The sequence below is a fragment of the Herpailurus yagouaroundi genome, unplaced genomic scaffold (assembly GCF_014898765.1).
Source record: "Herpailurus yagouaroundi ecotype Mexico unplaced genomic scaffold, PumYag 308, whole genome shotgun sequence".
Classification (NCBI taxonomy): Eukaryota; Metazoa; Chordata; class Mammalia; order Carnivora; family Felidae; genus Herpailurus; species Herpailurus yagouaroundi.
Genome location: NW_024412525.1, coordinates 5,540,956 through 5,554,203, shown reverse-complemented (window position 1 = coordinate 5,554,203; position 13,248 = coordinate 5,540,956). Strand labels below are relative to the sequence as shown.

Below are 13,248 nucleotides of genomic sequence, written 5' to 3'. Positions count from 1 at the left end.
GGGGGAGGGGCAGAGAGAGAGGGAGACACAGAATCAGAAACAGGCTCCAGTCTCCGAGCCATCAGCCCAGAGCCTGACGCGGGGCTCGAACTCACGGACTGCGAGATCGTGACCTGGCTGAAGTCGGACGCTTAACCGACTGCGCCACCCAGGCGCCCCTAGTTTTAAGGGAGAGAGTGTACAAGCTGGGGAGAGGCAGAGAGAGGGGGGACAGAGGATTCGAAGTGGGCTCTGCGCTGACAGCAGTGAGCCCAGTGTGGGGCTCGAACCCCCAAACTGGGAGATCCTGACCTGAGCTGAAGTCAGCTGCTCAACCTACAACCACCCAGGCACTTTCTACATTTTAATTGATTTCATCCTTACGCCAACCTATGAGAGAGCTACGGTTACAATCCTTGTTTTGTAGGCGAAGAAACTAAGGCAAAGAGAGGTTGTGTAACTTGCCTGAGGTCACACAGCTACACCTGGGTCCTGGCTCTTCTCTTCCTGGTGCTCAAGGCTGACTTGGAACAGGATGAGTGCCTTTGGCTTCACTGGCCCCTCATCACATGACCACTGAGCTGCGCAGCCCCCACAACCCTGTCCTGGGCTCTCCTGGGCCGTCTTGGGGTGGAGTCGGGAGCCTGTATGTGCTCCCACGTCAGAGCCAAGCAGTGAGGGGCAAATCGCTGAAAGCCGAGAGGCGGCTGATGGGGCACGATGCCTTGGACGCACAGAAGCCGGGACCAATTCTTCACAGAGATGCCCATTCATACCCGAGTGGGGCGGTAAAGGTGGAGGTTTTAGAATCAGAGAGACCTGGCCGTTAGTTCTGGCTTTGTCATTTACCCCGGGGCAAATTAGCTCTGTGCAGCCAAAGCTTCCTCTTGCATAACAGGATATAACGCTACCTGCCTCAGCGCCTCAGCAAGCTGGCGAGAGGGTCACAAGGGAGAGTTTGCATAAAGTGCACATCACTCTCCCCGCACAGACGGCGGGCGTCAACGTCATTAGTTACTCTTGTCCTCTGAAGTCACTTAATGTAAATGTATTGTGACCCAAATGCCATCTGGTGCCCTCTTGCCTCTTTGACATCAATGAAAATGGATCAGTTCCCCGCCAATGCCACAGTCTGTGAAAGTCAGAGGCTGTCCCACAATGTTTGCTAATTCTTGGGGTTCGTGTTCTGCCCCCTACATTGTCCTGTGTCTCTGCTTCCCCCTGCATCGATTTGGATGTAGAATTCATCAACTTTGCGAGTTTTTATAAAAGATCCACTCACATGAAGCCAATTCACCAATGGGGTGGACTTGACTGACAATTCGGGGGTGCGGGGAGGGGCCGCATCCCAGAGTACCCGGCCTTGTCACTGTCCCGCTAATCTAGTGGTCCTCAGACATTAGCCTGCATCAGAATCACCTGCAGTGTTGGTTAAAACACAGATTCCAGACCTTCTGATACAGCTGATTGGGGTGGGGTTCAAGAATTTACATTTCTCTAAGTTCCCAGGAGATTGTGATGCTGCTGATGTGGGGACTATACTTAGAGACCATGAATCTTACCTCTGCCTGGCTCTCCTCCTCATCTGCCCCCCCCCACCCTTGCCCTGGAGCTCCAAAAACTCCCCCCCTCTAATCATGCAGGACTCTCCTGCTGTCTACCTGCAAATTCCCTTCCCAGATGGGTCCCGGGCCTTCCGACGAATAGCATTCAGCCGTGTTAGAGGGCAAGTGTGATTTTAAATATATACTAAGTAATTTCGTTTGTTTCGGAGGGACCGTTCCCCCATCTACACAAAGCCGTGCTTCTCTGCCTGGGGTCTGGGGCTAATCAGCAGCAAGTTCAGGGGCGGGGGTGGGGGTGGTAGTGGAGGTTGGGCCGCAGCTGTGGCTCCAAATTGCTCTGAGCCCCACTGCCTGGTCCCCGCTCCAGCAGGAACTGACATCAAACAAATGGGCTCTGATGCATTAAGTGGGGAGGTGGGGGGGCTGAAATGGCCCTCCCCTACCTTCCTCCACCTAATACGGTTTTGAGCAGTCGTGGCTGCCTTGATGAGAGCTGCCATAATGAATTCCCAGATTCCATCCCTTTGGGGGCAGCTGGCCAAGATGGGGTAGAGCCTTCACTCTTAATGAAGATGGGAAGATGACTGGTCCCCTCCCACTGGGTCGGATAATCCAGCTCCGGGCTGGAGATTAGCATTTCTAATGGGCTGGGAGGCACAGCCTCCAGGAGACAGGGATGAGGGATGACAGATATTCTGGGAATCCCTTGGGCCCGGAGGGGAGACGGCCGCTTTGTTTGGCCCCAGCTGAATTGAGGTTGGCTTTCTTCAAATAAGACCCTCTCCATTTCTGTCACCTTGAGTCAGGGGGCTCCTGCTCCAAAACCGGCCAGTGGACTGCCCCCTTCCCCCAAAATGTCATGTCCGAGTCCAGTATCCAAACATCCCGTCTCCAAAGAGGATGACACCGGTCTGGAACTCACCTGGCCACTTCTTTCAAAGGAACAGCTGTCTTCATCGTTCGTCCGTTCACTCATTCATTCACATTCGTTCATTTTGTCCGTGCTGGGTGCCAGGCACTGGCCTCTGGATGCACAGATGACAAAACCTCTCAAACTCAGGATGTTCACAATGTAGTGGAAGAGACAATACGTGTATGCAGACCCTCTGGGAGAGATATAAAATAGGTGTTCTGGGGGCAGAGCGAGGAGGTCTCAACCAGACTGGCAGCCGCACGTGTGTGTGTGAGTGTGTGTGCGCGCGCGCGCGCGCGCGCGCGCGCATTCGGGCTACGTTGGATAGCGGGAAGACTTCCTGAGGCAGTGCTACCTGGGTTGATTGTTAAAGATGTGTGACCCAGCACAGAGGCCACTGCCTGCCTTCAAGGAGCCCGGGAGGGAGAGATGATCTATACGGAGAAAGGAGATTGGCGGGGTTTGGAAGAGGAGGGAGGAAAGAGCCTGGAATCAGGAGTTGCAAGGGCCCGTTGTGAGCATTACTTCAGTGATTACGAATTATCCAGAAGAAGGGGCATGTGGAAGGTCGGGAGGAGGATGTATCAAACAGACTCACCTTTGGGCCATCATTCATTTGTTGAACCCACATTTATTGAGCCCTTTGTCCTGGATGCTATGACATTGAATTTTTTTTAAAGTAAACTCTAGTCCCAATGTTGGGCTCGAACTCACGACTCTGAGGTCAAGAGCCTCATGCTCTACCAACTGAGCCAGCCAGATGCCTCTATAACATTGCTTTGCTTACTTGACTGTCTCTTACGATAGTCTGAGCTTCTCGAGGACCCGAATTCTATCCTACTTACCTTACAGCATTAATTGGCACAGAGTTATTAATAGTTGCTTTTGAGTGGACTCGAATTACCAAAGCAGGGAAGTGTGAGAAACCATCGTATGTTGGGGGAGCAGGAAAGAGATTGAAATGGCCAGAAATTGGGACATACATGGAAGAGTGGTGAAAAATGAGGCTGCAGAAGGAAGGGTCAGATCACAAAAGGTCTAACATGCCAAACCAAGGCGTTAATATTCTATCCCCTTATAGGGGCACCTGGGTGGCTCAGTCTGTTAAACATCTGACTTTGGCTCAGGTCATGATCTCACAGTTTGTGGGTTTGAGCCCCTTGTCAGGCTTTGTGCTGACTGCTCAGAGCTGGAGCCTGCTTTGGATTCTGTATCTCCCTTTCTGTGCCCCTCCCCCGCTCATGCTGTCACTCTCTGTCTCTTAAAAAAATGAACAAACATTTAAAAAAATTTTAAAAGATGGGAATGCAAGCTGGTGCAGCCACTCTGGAAAACAGTATAGAGGTTCCTCAAAAAACTAAAAATAGAACGGCCTTACGACCCAGCAATTGCACTACAAGGCATTTATCCATGGGATACAGGTGTGCTGTTTCGAAGGGACACATGCACCCCAATGTTTATAGCAGCACTATCGACAACAGCCAAAGTATGGAAAGAGCCCAAATGTCCATCGATGGATGAATAGATAAAGAAGATGTGGTATATATATATATATATATATATATATATATATATATATAAAATGGAGTATTACTCGGCAATCAGAAAGAATGAAATCTTGCCATTTGCAACCATGTGGATGGAACTGGAGGGTATTATGCTAAGTGAAATTAGTCAGAGAAAGACAAATATCATATGACTTCACTCATATGAGGACTTTAAGAGACAAAACAGATGAACATAAGGGAAGGGAAACAAAAATCATATAAAAACAGGGAGAGGGACAAAACACAAGAGACTCTTAAATATGGCGAACAAACAGAGGGTTACTGGAGGGGTTGTGGGAGGGGGGATGGGCTAAATGGGGAAGGGGCATTATGGAATCTACTCCTGAAATCATTGTTGCACTAGATGCTAACTAATTTGGATGTAAAATTTAAAAAACAAAAGAATAAAATTAAAAAAAAGAAATAAAGACCTGAAGAAGTTTAAAAAAATAAAATTCATTAAGTGTTTAAAAAAATTTTTTTTAAAGATTCTATCCCATTGTAACAGACTGAAGGTATTGTAGCCTACTTGAAGATTTTAAGAAAGAAGTGACGTGATCAGATTTGTATTTTAGAAGATCCCTTGGGCTGTAGTTTCAAGCAGGGAGGAGGTAACAGGAGTGTCAAGGACACTGTCGATTCAAGATGAGGCTTGGACTACTGGTGGGATGGTACACATGGACATGAGGGGCACATTTCAGAGACGGCTTGTGAAATTGAGAGCAATGACGAAGGTTCTTTCTCGTATTCCAAGGAGTGAACAGGGAGGTTCAGGAGGAGCAAGACCCGGAATCCGCTCTTATTTTATTCATTCCCCTGCGAGTGTTTTCACTCTTCCTTCCTCCCTCCCTCCCTTCCTTCCTTCCTCCTTTCCGTCCTTCCTTTCTCTCCAGCTACTTTCAGGGAAGTGCTTTTTTTGCATGATCCTGATTCACTGCACTCTCCCCCTTTCGCTGTCCTCTCTCCACAAAAACAGCTCCCCACCCTCCTTGGCTCTTCTCTCCCAGAGTTCTGTGGCTCAAGTTATGCAAATTGTTGTGTTGATCCTCAGATCAACTTCCTAGGTGTTCAAAAACGTTTTGGTGCTGATGTAGCTGGATTTCAGGGACGAGACAAGCTCGGGGTCTCCATGCTGCTCCGCCATCTTTGCAAATAATCAGCCCTCATTTTAATCTAATGAGACAATAGCCCCTCAAGTCACCGTCTGTTCTGAGGACTGGTGAAAGGAGAGTAAACACAGGTGGGATGGAGAGTTACTTGGTTGTTCTTTATCCAGGGGAGCTGGACTTGTAAACCATCAGTTATCTTTCTACACGACCAGAACCACCTCCCAGCCCTGCCCACTCTCTAGCCGCCACCCCACCCCAAGGAGAGGGAGTTCCAATGTCTGGGGGGTCCCATGCCTGGGTGATGGGCAGAGGGCCACTCCTCACTGAGAATTAGCACAACTCCCGGCCGGAGAATCAAGAAAGGGGGCGTAGCTGTTGAGTAGTGCCCCTTGACCAACACAGCCCTCTCTGCTTCTTTCCCTCCCCATTTGCTTGTTGATTGAGGTTCCTCTGAGTCTACTGAGGTTTTTGGTTTGTTGTAGGCAGTATTATTCATTATTTCAACAATAGTAAATATGCTGGTATTCTCCCATCTAAGGGCAGAGGTACAGAAAGCTTCACTGCTCCCCTTCTCCCAGCATCCCCAATATGGTACTTCTTTTTTTATTTAAAATTTTTAAGTCTATCTTTTATTTTGAGAGAGAAAGAGAGAGAGAGAGAGAGAGAGAGAATCCCAAGCAGGCTCTGTGCTGTCAGCACAGAGCCCCATGTGTGGCTCGATCTCGTGAACCGTGAGATCATGACCTGAGCCGAAATCAGGAGTCTGGAGCTTAAACGACTCAGCCGCCCAGGCACCCCCACAACGTGGCACTTCTTTCTTTTTTTAATTTTTATTTATTTTTGAGAGAGAGAGAGACAGACAGAGTGTGAATGGGGGAGGGGCAGAGAGAGAGAGAGGGAGACGCAGAATCCGGAGCAGGTTCCAGGCTCTGAGCTGTCACCACAGAGCCCGACGCCGGGCTTGAACCCACAAACTGTGAGATCGTGACCTCAGCCGAAGTCGGACGCTCAACCGACTGAACCACCCAGGTGCCCCCTTTATTCCAACATGGCTCTTTTTAAATGGTGCGTAAGCACACTACAGTCGTATTGAACCAGGGTATCTCCACGGCTGTACGCATCGCCACATGAGTCACTGTATATTTAAAGCTCAAATTGTGCCAACAAGTCTTCCAGGGTAAGGCCAACTTCAAGATGGGGGCTGGTGTAGCAGATTCCCTAAGTGCGTGCTGTCTGGTGTCCGTGGAAAACCCTTTTGATTCACTCTGTTGTTAATGCCGACACCCCTCTCCCTCTTTCCATTAAGTGTAGAAAATGAACAAATCGTCTGGCCAGAGTCCATTTTGAACAACTTTTATTATACGTTTAGTGTTCTCTATACAAAAGAAATCAGTTGTTTTTTTTTTTACAGTGATTCAAAAAAAAATTCTGAATAATTTGGCCTTTTCATTGCTCATGCAGTCAGTTTATAAGTCCACGTATTAGATGGTCCTCCACGGCCCGGAAGTCTTCCCTGCTGAAGGTCACGCGTGACACCCTCAGATTCGCATCTGTCGCTGACAATGTTGGTTAATGCAAAATAACTCGCAAAAAGGAAAGAACATGATGTGAGAGGGGTTAAAACAAGGTCTGCCATGGAGAGTTAAATATTTAACCAATGGAAAAAAGATCAGGTGTGCGGGTACGCGGGAAGGCATGGAATTGTTGGGAAAATATATGCCCACCGAAAGGAACAACTTGGAATGGTTGTGGGAGGGGGCGTGTGCTGGGAGAGGCGGGGCAAAAGGTCCTCTGGGGCCAGCGTGGGTTGGGGGGGAGGGCAGGACCAGGACAGAAGGCGGCCACGTCACAGGCGACTGATGCTCAGCTCAGGAGGAGTGTGAGTTGGCAAAGAGCTGGGAGCTGGGCAGAGGGACAACACTGACTGAGGACGTCGAATTTGAAGATCAGAACAAAAGAACAGGGGCAGGGCCATCCAATCGGCATCGTTTTTGAAAAAGAAACAGAGTAGGGCACAAAAGTCTGGATTTCTTCTCCCAGATTTTTGTGTTTATTGCTTCACTGAAGTCTTTATATGTGCTGAACTCCGGCCCAGCGGATCCCTCAGCACCCCGTGGCCGAGAGCCCGGCGGAGAGAGTGCCCGAGGGACACAGGATGCTGCGGGCCCCAAGTGTCCTGAAACAAGAGATAACCACTCTAGAGTACAGTCTAGACTTCACAGTGACAAACGCCAGTCAGCTCGTCACTCTCTCCTGGCCTGGGTCGGGCCTTAACGGCGCAGCTGGCTTCACCGCAGGCTGCCACAGACTGACTGATCTTGGCCTCAGAAAAACCCTTTGTGTCTTTCATTTTGGGAGGCGTACGGGCAACGCAGAAGTGATAAGAGGTACGGAGAGCGAACCAGCGGGAAGGATGTTAAGTTACACCTCTATTTCCAAGGAGGCAGCTGCGGTGAGATGAAGGAACCCTGGACAAGGAGTCAGAAGGCCTGAGTTCAAGCCCTACCCTCACCCTGATTTACCAGCCATGTGACCTTGGGCCAGCGCCTTCCCATCCCTGGATTTTAGTGTCCTTGTCTGTACAATGAGTCATTTCCATTAGATCAGCTCTGTGATTCCTTTGCATGCTGAAATCTGAAGCTACCAAAACTACTCACCTTGGGACCTACTTCGTTGCCACCCTCATCATTCCAGAACTTCTATTTAATGCTAACATGTTGATAGAGGTGCGCTGATTTGGGGTGTGGCTTGAGACACTGTCTGGTGGGGTCTTGTGGCTTCCCTGCATGGTTGTCCTTTCCTGCTGATCCTTCTCTGAACCTGTCTCAGGAAGGCTGTTCTCAACAAGGGGGAGAAGGAAGTGTGCTGGCCTGGCTTGGGCTGAACGGGCCAGCGACAGCTGGAAGGTTGGTCTAAACTCCCATGGGATGGACCCTGCCTGGTGTAAGGGATGGGGCTGCCCAGGAGGTCGGCTCTGCCTAGGGCACGCACGGTCTACTCCTGACATTTCAAGGTTTTTCATTCATTCATTTGACTCCTCTGATTTTTTTTTTTTTTTGAAATCAGGGACCTCCCTACATGCTTCTCCTAAGCCACCATGCAACGCTCCACCAGGATCCTCCAGGTGATTTCTTCCTAGCAGAGCTGTGTGTGTTCGGCAGGGGCTGCAGGAGTGGTGAGCACAAGGTGTCACCAAGGGGGAGCAGGCCCTGTGCCAGCCTCCAGTGCCCTCCCACCGAGAAGTGACTCTCTGGCACCGGCCCTGCTGACCGAGAGCCTGGGGAGCCCCACCTCTTCTGTGTTAGTCAAGCAGCCTTGCAAAGACTGAGGCAAAGTGTTCCACTGCTTCCGTCCTGTGGGCTGTTTGTGACTCTCTGTGGCTTGGATCTGGTCCTGCAAGGGGCTCCAGGAGCCTTAAAGAGCCGCTGCCCATACTGCTTCTGGGGAAGGTGCCCTCTCCTTTGGGTCAGACCCCTTCTCAATTCCGCCTGCAGGAGTCACCCAAACGGGGTCCAACCTGGGCGGCCCCCCTCCCCCTGCCCTGAGCGTCGATCGTACCCACACTTCACATCTCATCTCAAGCGGGCCAGGGTGTGAACTCACGCTAAGGCAATGTCATAATCCATAGCGTTCCCTCTGAAAGTGCCACCTTGCTCTGTGCGCGCGCCAGGCGTGGGCATGCCCGGGCGTGGCTGCTGGGTGTGCGCAGGGCAGGCGGTCCCCTCAGCTGGACCATCCACAAAAAGACTCAGATCTGTTTCCGGCCCTTTTCTCAGGCTGTGTTCAGGGCGACTACGAAAGCCGTATCCGGCCCAGGTTGCAGATACCCCTTGCAGGGTGAACGGTGTTGGCACTGGCTGCTTCTTGGACAGGTGGACACTTCTCCAGACGTTGGGACTTGCCAGGAGGGGGGTGGACCAGATGCCTCCAACCTCCCAGGGCAAAGACAAATGGAACGGGAAAGAGCTAGTCTGGTTTTCCCTTAACCTAACCATAACCATCTCCTCAAAGCAAGGTAAGGAAAGGCGGGTCCCCTTCACCCGAACCCAGGCGAGGTGGGAGGCAGCTGTCCCCCGGCCCTGCAACGTGCCTCCTCCGGCACTGGCCGTCCTGCCCCTTCAGGTGGGCCCTTGCCCCTTGGTGGGGACAGGTATTTAAAGGCGGGACTAAATATGGGAGACGGCGGCACCAAAATTACAGACAAGTCAAGCAACTTGCCCCCAAGGGCACCTCAAAGAGGCTCGGGAAGCGGTACTGGTCCTGAACCCCACCCTGTGGTCTCTGACCATCCTGGTCCTGAGGTCTACGTGGTCCCCAGGGCCATGCGCTCTCTCTGAAGCTTCTCCCTTTGAGCCTGGAGCCGCTAGTGGCTTAAGCATTCGTCATGCTCCAGATCAGTGCCCACTGTGGACTGTCAGCCTTGTGAGGCGGGCGCTGCCTCTGACTATTCACCATGGTACCCTCTCCAGGTCTCAGAGCCCAGCTCAGACTGGATGTTCGAGACTACCTGGAGCCCACGAACGGACACACGAGGAAGGCCACAGCTCCTGCGGCTGAGTACTGCAGGTGGGACGGCAGCTCAGGCGGTGGGACTTCTAGGGTCGCTGCAAGATGACCCACACTTCCCCCACCCCCCACCCCCAACAGCCAGGCAGGCGGAAGCACCGTGGAAGCACTGCCTCGTGGTTGGTACGTTTGCAGGTGGTCGCTCGAGAGCCCCGGCTGGCAGGGAGCGCTGGGCCACACTGCCTTCCTGCTGAGCTGGGTGGGCTCCACTCTGGGCTCCCTTTTCCCGCGAGGGCTGCTCCCTAACCCTGCAATCCACACGCCTCAGTATCTCTGCCTGGGGAGAACGGGTTCCCCGGGCTCAGGCTGGCTCTTGCCTGCCGGGAGGGCTGTGACGGGCGGCAGTGCGGGCAGCGTTCAGTATTCCCAGCACGACAGCCTCTCAAAGCGGCTGCTGGCCCTGCCTTCCTACGCGGAGGGGGATGGCTCAGAGCTGGCGGGACACAAACGAGGAGCGGACAGCTAAGGGAATCCTCTCTCCCCAAGACCCCGTGGCAGCACAAGCCCTTCTGCGGTCACCGGCTGTGCGGCAGTCACGGGACATCGCACGGTCCTCCCGCCCTACAGGCCTGCTTTCGGTGCAACATGGAATGAGGGCCTGAGAAACGGGCTAGTCTGCTCAGATCCAGAGTGTTTTCTGGAAAGGCTTGTCTTTGAATTCAGTTCGCAGGCACTCTTCCCTGACGTTCCCTTGAGGGACTCTGGGCAGACGCTGCAGGCATGCCCCGCTGTATCCAGGCAGGTGACGGAGGAAAGCCAGGGGAGGGGGCCCCTGAGCTCACTCCTAGCCCCCCGTTATTCACCCTGTCCCCTTTCACCACGAGAGGGCTGCCCCCCGGGCTCCTAGGCTGCAAGCCTGGCCACGGCCTGGGCCAAAGGACAGCTACTTGCCCTCGGGTTCAAATAGCGTAATTGGCTCAGCTCTAGGCTATGATTTCTCACCTGCAGACAGAGTGTGTGTGTCTATGGGCTTGACCCTCACTGACTGCTTATTAAGTGATGCAAGCAGTGCTAATACCTTTGTGGCTTGAACGTGTGGCAGACGATGGTTTAATAAGTTCTCTGAAGGACACAGCCCTGTTCCTGCCCAGGCTGCCCCCCCGGCAAGCAGCTGGAGGCTCTAATCGGACGCTGTGCGTGTGGCCATTCCTAGGGGTCAGCCTCACCCTCCCGAAACCGACTCTAGCTGCAGCCACAGCTACCGGGCTGCTCTTAGGCTCAAGATCTCTCTCTGAGGCTAGGTACCTTTGGTTTCAAAAACGGATTAGGTGGGGAGGACGAAGGCAGAGCCTTCGGTCTCTGAGAACTGCGGTCCGCGAGGGTCTCCATCTGGGGCCACGGGTGGCAGGGCACGTGTCGAGCGGCTGCTTCTGGTTCTGCTGTGATGCTCGCATAGGCCGCCCCGGTCTCCTTGAGACAGACGTTGCTGGAGGCTTCAAGGCTTGCAGGGAGGGGCTGGGAACCTGGGAACTGCAGGGCCGGAATCAGAGCTGCATAAGGCATACGAAGGGCGCGGAGTCCCCAGGCCAGGCTCTACAGCACTGTCAGCGCGGTGTTCCCACGGGCTCTCCTGATATGTAAATACCCCAAGGAAAGGACACACTGGTTCAGTCTCAGGGGCAGCCGGGCCCCATCCACACACCGTGTAAAACACCGGTTTCAGCATCGTACAGAATTGAGCGAGATGCTATCTGCTAGAGGCGAAAGGGGGAGCACCACCTGTCACCCCCAAACACACCAGCAAAGCTTTTGCGTCACGTGGTCCCATCTCTGTGAGGACAGCGGTGGAGATCCCCGACCAGGTGGCGGGGGGCGCCCTCTGCCCTCCACGCAGCGGGCCAGGTCCCCTCTCCCACATCCTGGGTTTCACTGATGGGGAGGAAGGATGTCGAAACCCAGTCCTTTTCTTCTCTCTGGAGGTGAGCCCAGCTCCCCAGGGACCGGACGCCCGATTTTCTTCTGCTTGAGGTACACGGTCACTGGAGTTGAAGTCTTTCCCATCAGCGCCCACTCCTGTTCCTCAAACTCCTTCTTCAGAGTCAGTGCGGTTCTTGTCTTGGACGCTCTGGAGGAAGGGGCAGGGTGAGAGCAAGGAGCAAGAGGTAAGCCCACCTCCCAAGTGACCCAGAGCGAGGCGAGGCGGCCTGCCCACTCTCTCCCTGCCAAAAATACTGTCATTTTCCAGAAAGGAGCCAAGCCCAGCTCAGCAACTGACAAGGCCAAGGCGAACGGGTTGGGGGCAAGGGGAGGCATATGGCGAGAAAGGCATCCTTCGGAAATACATTGGCCCAGTGGTGGTTTGAATACTACAGCTTTTCTGTCTGTTCTTTTACAGATCGATTCCTTCTGCCTCTCTGGGGGGGGGAGAATCCACTCATTCTTTCCTCATCCAGGGACATTTGTTCACCAGGAAAAGAAAATGGAGACGCTGGGTCTGGGGGGGGGGGGGGGGGGAGGCGGGGAAGATGCACAAAGCAAAAACAAAGACAACGCAAAGGGCCGTAACCAACAGAAACTGGTGAGTGTGTATGCCAAGGTCAAGGGCGGGCAGTGGGGGTGGAAGGCTCAAGGTGGCTGTGAAGCTGAGCAAAGGGCTGGGGTCCCTCCAGCTGAGCTTAGCCAGGACTCTAGCTCTCCCACATGGTGGCACCTCGGGGGTGCAGGGGGGGTCAGCGGGAGGGGGCTTGTGGTTGGCTGGGTGGTCACTGGTCCTCACAGCTTGGCAGACCCCCACGTGGTACCCTTGTCCCTGAAGGTGGTGGTGGCTGTGTGGCAGGTCTGTAGTGGCTTCATCTCCCCCTCTCCCCTCCTCCCACTTGCAAAGTAGTGGCTGTGCCCTGGGCGGAGGGGCTCCATCAGGCCAGAGAATAGATAGCGTTGACAGGTGACGTGGCCTCCGAACTTTCATTGCCCTCTGTCTCCTCCTTGTCCTTTTTGACCGTGTACTGGCCGATGAAGGAGCCGTCCTCATTGAACTGCCCCTCGCCACCCTCGCCATAGTCCACCAGGCTGTCGTCACTCTCCTGTTGCTTGATGGTGCCGTCCAGGGACGTCTGGCTGCCCTGCAGGGGCTTGTTGTCCTCGTCACTGGCCGGAGAGAGACAGAGAATCAGGGCCTGGCCCAGCCCGGTGCGGCTTAAACCCACGCGGGGCGGAACAGGGCCGCTGGCCTCTTGCCAAGCCTATGTACTACACAGCTCAGGGAGGGTAGGACCTCAGAGGTCACCAGTCAACTCCCCCCGGCCCTCCCCTGCCTGGCTGGTTGACAGAAGGGAGCCCGAGGCCTGGAGACGACAGGCGTCTTCCCCAAGCTGAGGCGACAAGTTGGTGCAGAGCTGGGCCTGGAGCCCACACTTCCTTTCTTTCTTTCTTTCTTTCTTTCTTTCTTTCTTTCTTTCTTTCTTTCTTTTGCCGGGGATTATGATTTTAATTTTTTTTTCAATTTTTTTTTCAACGTTTATTTATTTTTGGGACAGAGAGAGACAGAGCATGAACGGGGGAGGGGCAGAGAGAGAGGGAGACACAGAATCGGAAACAGGCTTCAGGCTCTGAGCCATCAGCCCAGAGCC

At 53.4% G+C, this 13,248-nt stretch overlaps 1 protein-coding gene across 17 annotated transcripts in view; it reads right to left on the bottom strand.

The window, feature by feature from the left end:
- Positions 1–6,450: 6,450 nt before the first annotated feature.
- Positions 6,451–13,248, bottom strand: part of NFASC (neurofascin) — a 181,612-nt gene continuing 174,814 nt past the window's right edge. For 11 of the 17 annotated variants that reach the window (XM_040462109.1, XM_040462108.1, XM_040462113.1 and 8 more), the window contains one exon: positions 6,451–12,766. In XM_040462109.1, the coding sequence (XP_040318043.1) occupies positions 12,535–12,766 (232 nt within the window). In that variant the 3' untranslated portion in view covers positions 6,451–12,534. The remainder of the gene's footprint in view (positions 12,767–13,248) is intronic. The other 6 variants (XM_040462112.1, XM_040462115.1, XM_040462116.1 and 3 more) reach the window with 1 other exon arrangement.